Genomic DNA, 16,363 nt, shown 5'->3' on the forward strand with positions numbered 1-16,363 from the left:
ATTAACAGATACTAGCTGCTGTTGAAATGTTTCTTGACACAGAATCAGAGTCTCCACGCATTTTTCATCATGAGGATGAAGTAGACGTCGCTGTCAATGGAAGCGCTCACGCCAGAGTAGTAGTTGATAAATTCATCTTTGGTCACCTGCATCAACACAAACCAGTATATCATTGAAACACGTGGATGTACTTTTAAACAGACAACAGCTAAGAAACCAGTCGAGGGAGGATTTTTGAAGAAGTTGTGACATCACCAAGATCAACACCCCTCACCAAAATGTCAGTGGTAAGATAAAACTACCATCTACCGCAGAAGGAAATAGAATTTTGTACCTTAAGAAAAAAGTAAAGCCAGGGCCCAAGCCAACTAATTGATTGTGCTCAACTCCGCCCCCTTTGTCGACTTCCTACTAAGTTGAGTTTGTTTACCGTACTGTGTTGCCAAGTCAAATTTTCCAGGCATTTTTCATCATCACAATAAAGTAGACATCTGTGTCAATGGAGGCACTCACACCAGCATAATAATTCATAAACTCTTCCTGGGTCACCTTCATGACAAATACAAAGTTAAAGCAGTAACAGATATTAACATCATGACAGCATTTGAATAACAAACAGAAAACCACGATGGGGACTTTCCTCTGACTACTACGTGATGTCGCTCTCAGTGTTGCCTTTGGGTGTTAATCATTTACAAATACCTTTCCGTCCTTCTCATAAGGGGAGTCAAAGCTGTCCAAAAACGTCCGGAAAACCTGGTCCTCAGTCCATTCCCCGTTCTGATATTTGGGGTGGTACTTGGCATTGTAAACACCCCTGAGGTCTTCTACAGTGATCACTCCATCTCCGGTCTTATCCAGCTTTCGAAACGCTTCCATGACCACTCCTTTTCTGGCCTTGGACATTGGTGGCTGTTGAAAAGACAAACAAAACAACATTATGTTGTGTTGTACGACCCTTTGGTTGAAACATATGTATTTTTCAACAGTCCATTTACCCTGAGAGTAATGAGAAATTCATCGAAGTCAATGGTCCCATTGCCGTCTCTGTCAAACTGCTGAAAAAGGGCAGCCAACTCGTCTTTTTCCATCAAGACCCCGTAGTCATTGAGGCCTTTCACAAACTCTTTGAAGTCCAGGCTGCGATTGTTGTTGTCGTCCATTATTTTGAAGGTTCTGTCAGATACAACAAGTGCAGTTTTGTCAAGCGAAAGACAGTTTTGAGCCCCATATACTGACAATACGTGTTGCACTTCACCTGCCGTGTTAATACAAATCAGTGCAAGAGTGACTGGTGGTCAAACGTGTCACTTGAGTGCACTGTGCTTAAACCCAGCGCCTTCATAGGCCAACGCCTACTTACTGTAGTGCGTTGTAGTGAACCTATTCAGAGATGCATTGCACGGTAGTACTAACTTGTGCATCAACAAATCAAACCACAGCATCAGAACTGGCAGTGATGTTGAGACACAACCGTGGTCGTGTTCACAGCTTCATAACAGAAGAAAACCACAGCTCACAGCTTAACCGGGGAAAAAACAACAACATTGAGATCAAAACCTCTTTTTCAAGGTTGACCTGGGCCAGAGTGAAGATGGTAGCACATCGTCATGATTTTATATTATTTTAATTTACAATTTTTTGCTGAATAAGAGACGTTTGAAACAGAAACTACATAAAAGTATGTTGAAATGATCCTTACCTTCCAAGACCCTTGATGCCGGAGGAGCCCCTTGTGAGACACTGCAGCCTCAGCCGCTCCACGGGGTCAGAGCACACCGCCAGCTTCTTTTTGGCATTTATTGCCATCTCATGATCATGTCTGGAGGTCCCTGCCATGTTCAAGACCGGTTATGATCTGTGGAGAAATTAAAAACAGGCGAGAGAAAGTGAGTGGACACAACACACACATGATCAACATCGCTCTTATGTGGCTATTTATTAAATAAGTGAACATCTCATAAGATTTGTATTAAAGGTCATGTGCTAAATAAAGTGTGCTAGATATGGATAGAGCTGTGTTCTGGAAACCACTTTATATTAACAACACATTGATTAGCCTTAATAAAGCATGTTTATCTAAAGCAGTCTCCTGATGACTACAACTGAAGCTTTTTCTACAATGGATCACTCCTGGGCAAATCAGGCTCTGCACAGATTTAGTAACGCATGAACAAAGACTTAAGACACTGCAGGTGAACAGGAAAAAATCTTACATTTAAAGAAATTAATTCAAAACTTCTCCCATACATGAACACATAAATGTAAGAAAAATGTTATCATGTAATATTTTCATATAGATTAAGGCAACTGACCATATTTATGACATTTGAATCTGAAAAATGGACAAAGCCATCTTGCTTCATTTTATTGACATATTTCAAATTTCACCTGATTTTTTAAACTTAAAACTTCAATAAATCAGACTTAGAATAAGATATCTACAAATACTTCTGCGTTCCATCAAAATCTTCTTAAGTACAAGATGTTAAAGTTTTCTCTGTTTAGACTCTACTTTAAGTGCTGATCTTTATGTTTCTGTGGGAGAAAAAACAGCCGTTGAGGTTACAATGTCCCTAAGAAATCCATGAATGTGAGTGGATTAAACAACAACAACAACAACAACAACACATGAAAGAAATGAGTAATGTCTGTATGTCTTGCCTAATTCCTAATGAAGAAACGTTTTTTGTTTTTGTATTATTCAGTTTGAGGAGTAAGGATATTATTTTATTAAGTAATAGCCTGAATCATTCTTAAATAATAATAATAATAATAATAATAATAACGATAATGATAATGATAATGATAACAATTAAAAAAAAATATTAGCGAACGTTACCTCATTATGAATTAACTTAGCTAAGTCTTTGTTCATGCTCGTCCATCCCAAGTAGACCGTCTTTACATGTGATACTAGTTACATATCTGCATTACGCTCTTTGGCCTAAACATTCGCATTTGCTAATGTTAGCGCACTTGTTTTTGTAGCCTCGCAAACAAGGACATATATACTTGCATTTATTGTTGAAACAAAGCCAACATACTTATATTAGTACAAGTACATCAAAGCGTACCAGTTTGGCAGACCGTGTGCATGAGTCGTCGTCTGATTCCAGAGAAAACAAGTGTATGTGATGTTTCTGCGCCTCCACCCCACCAGGTTACCATGGAGACGGAGTGTTTACGCTGCGTTTCATTTTATGACCAAGGCTGTTCCGGATATGAAGAGCTCTGAACCACTGAAGACCATGAGCTTTTTGTTGTTTTAAAAGTCATGTTGACTTCATGAGCACTGATCCAAAGTGTGAATTGTATTGTCTTTTATTCAATGACACAACACTGGCAGCAGCAGACACAAAACACTAAATCACAAATATTTTTTCTTTTACAGATTAAAATTATATCATCCAACACAATAAATATTAAATCATATTTCCATTTTTTAACACTTCATCTTCACCATTACATGCTCAAAATATCCAGGTAGTGGTACACATACAAGAAAGAGGTGACAGTGTGTAGTGCAATACACAGTGTGTTGACGGATGACTTGGTGTGCAATACAGTCATTAAGATTTTAATTTAACAATTTCAGAGCCATCCCTAAACTTTAATTCACATCACATAAAAAGATAAACGGTACCATAGCTATATACAAACAGGAGAGCCCTGTAACAGATATTCATTTTGGGCCCACGGTAAATATATACATTAGTAGCCACAAATCAGATATTCTGATCCTAAACTACACATGAGAAACAAAATGTGACGTCTTCAAAAAACGTATACATATACAAGATGGGATGCATGTACTTTAAGCACTCTTTTTGATGTTAAAGTTTGTTTTAATGGCACTTTTGGAGTTTCTCATCGCACAAAAACAGAGTGTGAAATAAATCTCAGATTTTATTTTCTATAACTGTAACATTATGTTCTTTACAGTAACTCAACTATAAATAAATAATACTATTAATACTATTAATACTATTAATATTATTATTATTAATAATAATAATAATAATAATAATAATATTATTATTATTATTATTATTATTATTATTAATAATAATTATATTATTATCATTATCATCATCATCATCATCTGTTATTTATCCCCATAAGGCCATATGCAAGTATTGAAATAGACTTTAAGGTTGTTCAATCCGCTGTAGATGAATCATGCATATTTTAATAGACCGGTTAGTCGGTTATTCAAACATACATTTTAGCTGCAACTACCTAATTACTATTGAGAGTAAAGCAGTAATTTGATGCCAGCCCAACCATTCTCTGAACACCAATACAAATGATGTAACCTGAGGCGGAGCAATGCAGTACATTCACTCGCATGACTCGAGTGTCTCCTCCGGTCCGTCCAGCAAGGCAGGTGTGTCCAGAAAAGTACCAGTCGCCTCCATTTAGACATCATCAAAGATCCTGTTACGAGATGAAGACATGGACAGATACCTTCCACCCATGTGCCTAATTTCAATAGAAATACACAAATACTTAAATATATTCAACAGGTGTGGCGGTGATCAAAGAATTTATCATATTAAAAAATATTACCTTCCAGTGTCAGTATCAAGTGGGTCTTCTGTTAAAGAATCTGCATTGAAATCTAAAGGCTCTGCATCCTGGAGAAGTTCAACGCAGTCCTTCTCTGCCCGATTAACACTCCGGGAATACTTTGCTTCTATTGATCAAATGCGGTTAGCAGCACTCACATGACTAAGTCTAGATGCTTTATATCCATGTTCATATCTAGCTGACTTACGCCGGTTTGTGCTCGGGTTCACCGTGTCTGAATAGTTGGTTTCCTTCATTTCATGGCTGCTTCTGTTTCTTGCAGTGTTCTCTTCTCTTGGATTTCCATAACGCTCCTTCCATTCCTGCAAGGTAAAGATCAGAAATAATGTCTTGTTAGTTGACATTGGTTGTTACATTTACTTTATTGACATAAAGTAAACTATGCCTGCGTTTTTCGCAATTCAAATATACTTAAACTTACTTTTCGTCTGTTCTCGCCATCTTCAATTCTTTGTCGTTTTCTTTTTTCTGTACAAAAATGTAACAGTTTAAAAGAAGATAAACCCGTTTGTCTCCTTAAGTCATTAGAATGACTGTATGCCTTACCTCTCCTAATTAGTTCTTTACCCTCGTCAATCAAGTCAGACGTCATTTCACAGTCGCCCATGAACTGCTGGAAGCCCAGAAGGTTTAGACAACGAGTTCCCAGACTAAAAGAGAAGGTGAAATGTCAATCATACTTGTATATCTAGTATGTTCACTTTAAGGGCACTTTACCTGAAGTATGTGGCTATGCAGAGGATCAAAATCAACATGGGATAATAGATGTAGAACCCATTAGCAATAAAAGAGAGAACACGCATGGATCCCATAATCTGGCAAAACAAAAGTAGACATCTGCCGCTAAGAGATCAACAAAATAAATTGTAGTGGCACATTATGTGGCACATCTTGTGGTGGCTTACTGAGGTGTATGCAGTCTGTTCTTTCTTCTGATGAGAGATTGTAGAATCCATGTGAATTAATCCAAGGAAATTGAGACACAAAGGAGGAGTTAAACGGCAGAACAACCTGCAACATTGAAATCGAAGGTAGTTGTGCGATTCAGATCAACAAACAATTGAACACTTTAACTGACAATGACACTTACATCCCACTAAACTGAAGGCTGTAGGCATCGGTCTGATGATGGGGAGCCAGGTAGTAATAATTAAAAACTCGAATACGGAACACGGTGGAGTAAACGCAGATGCAGAGGAAGAAAATTGTGAGGAAACACGCCATCTAGTGGACAATAAAACAAACTTGTAGTCTAACAATTAAAAAGAATGCATGGGAAAGCATAAATGCCCTAAATACCTCAATGTAAAGGTAATTGTAGTCTCGTTCAGCCAGCTGGATGAACACTGCGAAGAGTGAAAGGACAGGGTGGGTGCTGAAGAAAGTGCACTCAGACCAAACCACAGCCACACTGAACATAGTCACGGTGACAGACAGCATCCTATAAAAACAGCGCTTCAGAAAACACTCCCAGTACCATTCTGAAAAAAAAAGGAAAAACACAAAGTCAGTGGTAATAATGATTGCTTCTGTAAAATGTGTGGCCCTATGACGAAACCTACCAACAGTTGGTGTGTAAATGTATCGGCTAAACCATCCAGTTGGCTCTGAAGAGGGAAAACTGTGAACAAACTGGTGGGTAGAACTAGTTTCATTCTTGGCAACGTCTTCGAAATGAATGGCTTGCTGCAAAAGGATCTGCCACTGGACACGTGTCCTGTTGTGTCTTTGCACAGCATAGATCACCTGGATAAACAAATAGTGTATGAAAAAACACAAAGATAGAAAGAAATAGCATGACACAAATGACAGCAATCATTGGCCTTTTACCTGCTTATGAAGCTTTACAAGAGTTTTCTCACTGGGGTAAGTGTTTTGTTTGTCATCAAAATCTTCATAGTCATCCATGTTTCTCCCCATTTTCTCCTGATAGTCCACTGGGCACTGTGTCAGACATTACAGTTCAGACTAAAACTAAAACTGTTAGCGGATCAGGTGATGGTTGAATATACTCACTTTTCTGAGTATTGTGTCAACACATTTTCTCAGAGGATGGTTGTACTTAATAGATTCACTCACTTTTCTCACCTCCTGAAATCAATGCAAAGCTGAAATGTTAGGTTCACAGAAAAGCAAATGTAACCGCCCACAACAACCCTCAACATGCACCTCCATAATATCTTCATGGTTTTCCTCGGCATCAGCTTTTTCTGTCATTAGTTTTGAGGCTTTAAAGTATGTCTTGATGAGCATGTGTCCATGTCTGGATGCATTCCAGTAAGAGCGGGGAATTTCTACCAATCCGTATCCAAGCAACAACACCAGAAGGAACAAGCCCCATGTGTTGGCTGCTGTGATACCAATGGTCTGGAGCTCATACCTGAGGATAGAGATGGAGATGTTTTAAACAGCTTATTCACAATTAAGTCTCTGGAGAGAATATTAAAAGGTATTCACCATGAGAGATGCCACTGTGGGTGAACAGCCACATATATAAGCAGAGAGCCAAATATAAGCAAATATGTCCCATAATAGATTGCGTTTTCTATCAATGCCGTTTTAATTTTTCCAGTGATTGAAAAGCCACCAGATCGAGCATACGACTGCATGAAAGGCAGGAGCAACCTAGATGTTGAAGCACAAAGGAATTTAGATATAATATTCTAGTACCATTCAGCAGGTTACACTGACTGACCATGTCAGACACTGTGATGTCCAGTACACCACTCTCCAGAACACAGGCATAATCCCATCAGGAATATAACTCCATGGCTTGTAGCATCTTGGTGGACTATAACAGATGAGTGGTACAATGGTTCAAATGTATTTTTAATATGCGAGTGCTGCATAGAAACATCAAACTGTATTTTAATGTTGATTATGAGCAAGCACTATGAGAGGTGGGGACTAGAGGCCACTCCAGACAAAAGTGATTTTCCTTCGGTAGGGATCAATGGAAGGTTTGTTTGATAGAGTCGACAGCATGAGGTTTCTTGCTATGGACAGACCAGAAGGAGGTGTGTCTGTGTTCTTTGTGTGCATTTATGTTCTAGCTGGATGCGAAGCAAAAGAGCAGCCACTCTTTGTCTTCTACGAGTGTCAGATGTGGATTTGGTCTGGAGTGGCCTTCGGGTTTAAGTGCACTTGCAGTATATTGAACCCATGAGCATCCCTGTACGCAGCACGCACCTCTTTGTAGTTGTGGCAGATGAGTTTCTAGTTGTATTTGTGAATGGGAATTGATGCACAGTGGGATCTGAGGCAATTTGATCATGATCAATTATGCACTGTTTGTAGATAGTCTGTAGAAAATAAAAACACATTAATAACATACACAATACTCTATTGTGACTCAATTTTACACTAACCGTGCTGACGTCCAAAGGCAAGATGAAGACGATTAAGAAACACAGGTACCAGGCAAGCAGTGTGCCAAATAATACCATACGCTGTTGCTTACGGAAGTCTCCATACCGATGCAGCAGGAACAAAGCCAGAAAAAACACCACCACAATTTCAATGCCCAGGGCTGCTCCACTCATCTTTTTGATTTTGGAAGCCTTATAGTGACCTATAAGAGAAATGTAAGAATATGTGACAATATCAAATGGTCCGTTTTGGATTGGTCTAGTTCTAGTGTTCTCTGCTGTCAAAGTAAGAGGATGGACCTGAGCTGTCAGAATAAAGCTTTTGTGTTTTTCAGTCACAGTTTAGGAGGCTGGTGTCATTTCAACTAAACACACTCCAAAATACATATGTTTTATTCCTCATAATAAAAATAACTTTAAGCCCAGCTAGCGTTGATGTTATATGGACTGCGACATGGCTTTAGCTCAGAGTGGAATCAATAAACAGACACGTAAACATGACCAACACGCCCCTTTAAAACACTAACGAGAAAGCCGTTTGTGACGTAACTGTTACCCTTCTTAAGGCTTTTTCCACGTATACAGCTAACGTTAACTACAGCAACTTTATCAGTCAAATAACACAAGCTAACCGCGTTAGCTTACATTAAACCGTCATGTTAGGCTGCATTATTAAAATGTTGTTACTCACTTTTGGTCGCTTTGGGACAAAAGTCTGACAGGACAATTCCTCATATCAAGGTATATGAGTTTTAGTTTTAGTTTTTTTACATAAATTCAAGTCTGCTTCGATTACGTCGGCACATCCTGGTTTTCCGCTCCGCAGACGGAAACATGCAAAGTTGTATAGATAAAGCTAGAGTACGCGCGGACCCAGAGCTGTCAGTCTTGATTATGAAAATGAACATTTTAATGTGTCACCAGTCAACGATTATTGCCAAATTACAGTATGTTTTTATGCCAGAACACTGTATGGACACAACCATTGATACTCATTCTACTTACCCACAATAGACAAAGGTTTAAGACAATTTAATAATCAGCAAAAAAAGTAGTATCAGAATCAGAACAGCGTTTTATTGCCATTGTCAGTGAACAGAATTGACAAACTAGGAACATGCTTTAACATTAAGGTGCAACATATAACAATGAATAATGATAGTAACAATATATATCAAGAAGAAGAATTTACAAATTATATAAAATAACCTTACAGCTGGTAAAAATAGAACAGTAAATATAGATAAAGTTCAAATATAACAAAGGCAATTTAATGAAAAGTGTAATTCATAATGGCTCTTAGTTTGCACGAGACAGTTATAATATGCCTGCAAGAATTGGACGTCTGAAGTAACCATGGCGAAAAGATCCTCTAGTGTTATATATATCATCACAGACCCAGACGTCACTGCTGGGCGTCTTGAATTGCGCATGGGCATTAGACTCATCCATGGGCTTGTATACTTTTTGTGCTCACAAGAAATAAAGGAGCAATGCTTTTAAGAGAATATTGGACCGCTCAGTTAAATAGCTTGTGGAGGTGGTTGTGGAGCTTCATGGAGTTTATGAAATCAGATATACTCTAGAGAGGGACTCAGAAAGTCCCATTTACCACGGGACAGGGCTATTCAGTTATATTTCCATGGGACCAGTTATTTCGGAGGGTCATTGTCTGGGGACTGGACTACAAAACGGCTCCACAATTGTATTATTTATTATATCCAATACCCACAAACAACTTGCAATGGTACTATTCAACAAAAATCTATTGTTTCACTGAAGTAAATGTCACATGACAACCAGACTTGAACAAGAGCAAATCATAGCAGCAGATCTAAACTAGATCTAATCTAGAAGACTAAACATATTGTGGGTCACATCAGGCACCTTGAACAGGACTCGACCACAGAATCTGAACCAGGACTTCTGAATAACTTAATAACTGAATCACTTGAATATAGATAAGACATTAGCATCTAATTTAATTGTAGTTTAAAGCACAGTACCGTAGGATACTGAATAACAGCGCTAACAGTGCACTAAAGAAAAACTCATCTTACCAAGCAATTTGGTGTTCCATGGACCATATTGCAACGCTTAGTGGGCCGGAATTTGCCCACCAAATTAATAGCTCCCCATAAGATAATGGAAATTTTGTAATTTATTGTTTGATCTTTTTTCTTCCTATTCTACTGCTATGAGGACTATTTGTGACGATTTGGAACACTGGTCCGATTTGGCGCGTCCTTAATTAAAATCTCTAAAATCCTAAAAACGATTTTGTGTTTACTGCCGCATCAAGTGGTACTCAGTGTAAATGCAGTTATGTGAACATTTTATGATTTCACAGAGTTTATTTTAGAAAGAGAAACACTAGTGATCATTTTAGCTTAATAGACGTGTTCAGGATAAGCATGACCTGCGCAGATTGGCGTTGGAGTTTCAACCCATCCATCCATCTTCTTCCGGGGCCGGGTAGCGGGGGCAGCAGTCTAATCAGGGAATCCCAGACTTCCTCCTCCCCAGACACTTCCTCCAACTCCTCCGGTGGATCCTACGGAGTTCCCAGGCCAGCCAAGAGACATAGTCCCTCCAGCGTGTCCTGGGTCTTCCCCGGGGCCTCTTCCCGGTGGGACATGCCCGAAACACCTCCCCAGGGAGGCGCCCTGGAGGCATTTGGAACAGATGCCCGAGCCACCTCAGCTGGCTTTTCTCGACGGGGAGGAGCAGCGGCTCTACTCCGAGCCCCTCCCGTGTGACTGAGCTCCTCACCTTATCTCTAAGGAGCTGGAGGAGTTCCCGCTCAACCGGAAGTGCGAATACAATGGAAGTGCCAATCCGAGGCAAAGCCTCGGATTGGCACTTCATTGTATTAGTTTGGAACGTGACCATTGAGGGCATTGTGTACAAACAGAATCACTTTAAACTTTCTGTGGAGGAGGGATTTTTTCAGTCCATTGTACTATACGTTACAGTGATCAAGCCTCAAGCTGATGAAGGCATGAATGGTCAGGGCTTTACTTTAGTCATGAGCCTTAGCTGAAAAAGGGTTGCCTTTCCCACAGCACTAACCTGCTTGTCTAAATCTTAGATTGTTGTCAAAGACGACCTCCATGTTCCTCACGGTAGGAGCAAAATGTGCTGTTGAAGGGGCTACGCTCCGATTGCTGTGGGGCGATTTTCAGGGCTAGAAAGGTCTTGATGTCCTTGAAGCAGCTGTACAGACAATCCAGCATGCTAGAATCCCTGGGATCAATGGGAAGTATAGCTGAAAGTCAGCCGCATACAGGTGTTTCTGTTTACATCTTTTTCTTCTTCTGCTGTTTACATCTTTTTCTTCTTCTGCTGTTCACATCTTTTTCTTCTTCTTTCACTTCCCCAAGGGAAGTGGAACAGGCACATCGATGACCTGTGCATCCAGATACTCCTCAGATGCCTGGAGAAACAGTCTCTACTCCAGATGAATGGTTCTTCATCTGCCTCGAAGAACTGGTTCTCCTCCTGAGTGGCTCCAGCTCCACAGTCTAGCTGCAAATTGAAGCATATCCGCCTGTCCATCCAAGGGAGCCGGATCCCTCCTTCATTGTGGAACTCCTCAAGGTTTCTACTTTTTCCCAAAGAGTTTTTCCTGGCCGAGAAGGAGTGTCTACGGACAGGGAACCTTGGGACATTGCCAAGTCCCTATGAACATTCTTTAATCTGTTCTCACTGTTGCTCTTCGAAGCTACTGCTCTTATGATTTCGGTGTGATATAAAAATAAACTGATTTGCATTGAATTGAGGTGGAAATTGATGTTGTGAGCGGAAATTATCTGATCTAGAGGCCGTCCAGAGTTTAGAGATTATTTTATGTTGGCCTAAAGGCATGTGCTCAGCTAAGTTCCTCTTTAACACAGCCATCTCATCAAATGGGTAACATTAAATATACATCTAACATTTTTTGTGTTTTTATTGGATGGAAGTGTGTTTGCTGTTTGAGAGGACAAAGAGTCCTCTTTATTATATTTGTTCCACTGGGACCTATTGCCTAATTCAAAATGTTCAAACAGAAGCTTTGCCCCCAAAACATGACAAAATGTGCAAGTCAGATTGATTTTTGTTATTAATGTTTCACTCAGTCTTGCTGTAACATTTAACACGAGCCAGTTTGTTTTGGGTATATACAGTCACAGGGGCAGATCTTATCAGAAATATGTGTAATTAACCTAACCTAGCCCTCTTGGACCTCTTCATGGTCCAAGTAGCTTCAACCCCAAAATCAAGCACAATGTCAATCACATCCTAGTCAGGAGCCCAGCTTTAAATGTAAACTGTAATGCACAAAAAGAAACTCACATAAAACGTATAAAAGACTCATAATTGGCACAAATTTCAACACTTGCCAATTGGGCAGCAAACGTTCACTCAACACTCAAACACACAGCAGGTCCATAGACCAAACACACAGATAACCCAACAGAAAACACAGTATGAACACATTTAAAGTCAGACTGAAAACATGTCTGGACCAATGGTCTGAACCAGGTTTTGATCCAGAGACTCATTGTCCAAGGCTGAAACTATTCTGATATCCTATTGCCTTTCTTTGCTACATAAATGATTTGTGTAATATTTTATATATTTACAGCATTATACCTCTTAAACCAATATTCTAAAACCAACAGAAATAGAGTGATACTGGTTTTATAGGTTTCTAACTCACAGCACACATCTACAAGAGCTAAACATTTTCTTGTTCTCTGTCTTGGAGAGATACATTTATAAATATTATTACTGAGTTTATATTTTAACCATTTGCAAAGTGTGAAGTTACACAAAATGTGCCAAAAAGATTGAAAAAAATAATATAACTATATATATATAATAAGTATAATATAAATAAAATAAATAAGCACATTTTGCATGCAGGACTAAGTCATGTCTCATTGCACAGGTCTATATGTGAACCACCACCAGTTGTTGTGAGGCACCGAAACCTGACCTGGTATTGTGAGACAAGTTGGCTTAGAAGATTATACTTGTAAACTTTTTGAGGTTCCATTCGAAAGTAAAGTGCATTATAAATAAAATGTATTATTATTATTACTTGTAAACTACACAAAATTTCTCCAAATATTACAAAAAAGTAGGTCTACTTTAGGCTATTATAGATTAAACAATTGCCTAATTATTATTATTGCCTTTATCTTGTTTAAAACATAAACTATTAGATTAAGCCAGAGGTAATCTATGTGGCTATTATAGGCCTAAAGTGCACCAAATAGGCTTTCTAATCCATAACATACAATGATGAGCTTTTTTATACAAAAATATAATCAGAACTCAAGATATCTGTCAAAAGCAGAAATTAACATGAAGCAAAAATGTTTGCAGCATACTTAATGACATAAAGTTTCCCTATAAGCCTTAGTGAAGTAAGTGAAGTTAGTGAAGTTAGTGAAGGTTGCAGAAGGTTGCAGATGTGTTGACTTGCTCTGTCCCCCAGTCACCTCTTATAGCAGGCGCTCTCACACATGCCCCTGGTTCAGGAGAGCAATACAATCAATGAGAGAGCAGCGATCACTCCATCAGGCTGCGCTCTGATTGGCTGCGGACGAGTGTTCACGTGAAGCCGGTGTGGGGCTTCAACAAAGACTGGGGTCGCTTTGGCAGTGTGCATGCGGCGTACAGCTACCTATGAACCCCGAACAAAGACACGATATATGCAACTTTTAACCAAAATGAAGACGAGTTAACCTGCTGCTACATTCACCAGAAGTCAAAGCTTCACCCCGTAAACCGGAACCGACCAAGGTGCGTAATCTGCCTAGTCTACATTTGTTCACTTTTAAATGTAGCCTTTTGTTTGTAGGACTACTAACGCGTCTAAAATATATCTCTAGTTTCTGATGTTTGCTAGATCGAACTCATTTAAGTAATACAACTTCATTACTGGATGTTTGAAAGGTGTCGTTTTGGTGCTTCCGCGTACTAAAACCGTTTGATACACGGGGTGTCCAAACTTTTTTTACTATAGGCCTCATTGAAACGGCCTATTTGTTTTTATTTAATTCATTCATTCATTTATTAGCCTTTTATTTAACCAGGTAAGAACCCATTGAACCCAATGAACCCATTGAACCCACGAAGACCTCTTTCACGGGTTATCTGGAGCAAATGGAAAAATACGATATCGCACAAATCATAAAAAATATTGATACAATTAAAAGACATTTAAGAACTAATAAAAAGACGAGTTTACATTTAAAAGCACAGAGCTTTTTTTTTGTAGGATTCCTTTTCATTGTTTTTTGCTCTAAAGCCAGTTGAGACCAGTTCAGCCTACATGAAGAAAAGGGCCATTCATTCAAATGGATGCATTTAGTTGAAGTTAAACTGAGCTCACCTTTTTCAGACTTGGACCTAAAATATGGCCTGTCTCACACCAAAATGTTTTATACCAATAATCATTGTTATGATGACCACTAAATATATGCACTTCCTGACATTGCTGTAAAAGTGCATGTTTGATAATTAGGGTTCCTAAATGACAGAGTCAAATGTCTATAAATAATGTGTTTGCACTTCTCTTTCAGTGTGCTGTGCATGTTTCCCCCAAAGTTGACAATGCCAACTGACATGGCATTGCCACTTTGCCTGGCCAAGGAGGAGTTTGACTACAAGACAACTTCCAAAAACTGCCAGCCTGGTCCAAATTCATGCCAGAGGTTTGAACACTTGCACTGCATTGATCAGAGCGAAGCCAATACAAATTCAATCAATGAAACGGCAAGAAAAATAAAAAAGCAAGTGACTTTTGCAGACCACAAAGGATTTTCCTTAACAAAGGTGAAAATCTTCTCTGAGTTTAATGATCAGATTGACATTCCTGTAAGTGTGCAACAGATGTTGAATACTGCCATCACACAAGCTACAGAAGAGGACCAGTTGGTGCTGGACTTTTCACAACCGTCCTCAGATTACCTGCACTTTCGCCAATGTCTGGAGAACAACTATGTGTGTCTGGAGCATTGTGTGTTGAAAGAAAAGGTTCTGGCTGGAACAATTAAAGTGAAAAATTTGTCTTTTGAGAAGTCTGTGAATGTGAGGGTGACCTTTGACACATGGAAGAGCTATATAGATTTTGGATGCAAGTACATAAAAGACACATATCCAAGTTCCTACAGTGACACTTTCTCTTTTGAGGTGTCAATCCCTGAAAGTTTGAGGCCGCATGAGCGCATTGAATTTGCCATCTGCTATGAAGTGGCCAGCCGTGAGTATTGGGACAGTAACGAGGGGAAGAACTATCGCATCCTGTGGTCTTCAATGAAGAAACACAATGAGGACAGTTGCCATAAAGATTCTTTAGGGTTTGGGATTCACTTTGACCGCTACGGGAGCCCCACTTGCTCCCATGGAATTTTTCCTGATTGGCCAAGTTATGCAGGTTATGAAAACCTCGGCCCATACTACTAAATACTGTTTACAATGAGATGAACCTTTTTGATAAGATGCATTTCAATTTTATTGTTTTCCATCTGAAGCGTGACAATTTTTCACTTTTTTTTTTGTAAATGGACGCAATACTTAGTTAAAGTGTATGTAAAAAATACTTTGTTGTTTGCACACAGTACATTGTGTTCCTCTTTGTGGTAAGCTGCAATACACTTTTTTAATATGTGCTGCTATTATACAATGCAAGGGGAGGCACTTTTTTCCCATAAAGGCACATGTAATATAAATTCACCTCAGATATTGTTACCTGTTATTGTATGTCTTGATGTAATTTTTATACTAGTTATTAAATGATTTTAGTTTTGGTTTATCTATAAGTGGCTTTGTGCTACGTCACATTTGTGAAAACCAAAGAGTTGTAAAGTTTGAGTGACTCATCGGTTTGAATAAAGTGTGTTGGCACTGGAGATCAATATGGGGAACGTATTACTAAAAAAAATGTAATTGTTGCATTTGATCAATGTTTGTATGCACTGTTGGAAAAAATGAATGGGATTTATTTCACTGATAGGTTGCATTGAGCTGTAATTTATAAATAAATATGATCAGTTGGCAAGAAACTAATTATTTGTGAAGCAATAGCTCATTGTCTAAAGAGTCTTGTGGAAGTGAAAAGATACAAAGCATTTGTATACATGCTACACAAAACATAAGATTTTGATCTTGTCCTTCACCCATCTTCCAACAGTTCCGTTAGCTGTCTAGGTGCCTCCACTTCACTTATGTAATGCAGCATTTATGTTTAAGGTCAAATGAACAAACATTTCAGTGTTAAAATATATTTAACTGATAAATTAGACCTTATATAGTATGGCTTTTGATCCCTGCTAGTGATTATTGGGGTCTTTTTTTTAAGCAAGGTCCACAGCCTTTTAAAAGGAAAGTTGACCACAGTAATAATGCAG

General features: G+C 38.9%; 3 protein-coding genes across 4 annotated transcripts; 1 reads left to right on the forward strand and 2 right to left on the reverse strand.

The window, feature by feature from the left end:
* On the reverse strand, positions 1 to 3,252 carry capslb (calcyphosine-like b). 2 transcript variants are annotated; one of them, XM_072454714.1, is made up of 6 exons: positions 3,078 to 3,252; positions 1,703 to 1,858; positions 999 to 1,176; positions 703 to 912; positions 431 to 549; positions 77 to 146 (listed from the first exon to the last, which is right to left on the reverse strand). In XM_072454714.1, the coding sequence occupies exons 2-5, from the start codon at positions 1,837 to 1,839 to the stop codon at positions 448 to 450; spliced, it is 627 nt and encodes a 208-aa protein (XP_072310815.1). In that variant the 5' UTR covers positions 1,840 to 1,858; positions 3,078 to 3,252; the 3' UTR covers positions 77 to 146; positions 431 to 447. The 2 variants fall into 2 exon arrangements, with proteins under 2 accessions (XP_072310816.1, XP_072310815.1); XM_072454715.1 differs by lacking the exon at positions 431 to 549 and having other exon boundaries at positions 1 to 146.
* An 843-nt stretch (positions 3,253 to 4,095) lies between these two features.
* Positions 4,096 to 8,803, reverse strand: lmbrd2b (LMBR1 domain containing 2b). The gene is made up of 18 exons (XM_072454141.1): positions 8,653 to 8,803; positions 7,962 to 8,164; positions 7,783 to 7,895; positions 7,289 to 7,384; positions 7,051 to 7,218; positions 6,763 to 6,973; positions 6,610 to 6,684; positions 6,424 to 6,537; positions 6,156 to 6,339; positions 5,893 to 6,074; positions 5,684 to 5,817; positions 5,499 to 5,604; positions 5,311 to 5,408; positions 5,140 to 5,243; positions 5,015 to 5,061; positions 4,781 to 4,895; positions 4,573 to 4,699; positions 4,096 to 4,485 (listed from the first exon to the last, which is right to left on the reverse strand). The coding sequence occupies exons 2-18, from the start codon at positions 8,133 to 8,135 to the stop codon at positions 4,422 to 4,424; spliced, it is 2,112 nt and encodes a 703-aa protein (XP_072310242.1). The 5' UTR covers positions 8,136 to 8,164; positions 8,653 to 8,803; the 3' UTR covers positions 4,096 to 4,421.
* A 4,738-nt stretch (positions 8,804 to 13,541) lies between these two features.
* ppp1r3b (protein phosphatase 1, regulatory subunit 3B) lies at positions 13,542 to 15,865 on the forward strand. Its single transcript, XM_072454187.1, has 2 exons — positions 13,542 to 13,754; positions 14,537 to 15,865. The coding sequence occupies exon 2, from the start codon at positions 14,547 to 14,549 to the stop codon at positions 15,417 to 15,419; it is 873 nt and encodes a 290-aa protein (XP_072310288.1). The 5' UTR covers positions 13,542 to 13,754; positions 14,537 to 14,546; the 3' UTR covers positions 15,420 to 15,865.
* Positions 15,866 to 16,363: the final 498 nt, after the last annotated feature.

This window comes from Eucyclogobius newberryi, unplaced genomic scaffold (assembly GCF_026437365.1).
Source record: "Eucyclogobius newberryi isolate DKJ021-1_F unplaced genomic scaffold, fEucNew1.0.hap1 SCAF_2, whole genome shotgun sequence".
In the NCBI taxonomy this organism is placed as follows: Eukaryota; Metazoa; Chordata; class Actinopteri; order Gobiiformes; family Gobiidae; genus Eucyclogobius; species Eucyclogobius newberryi.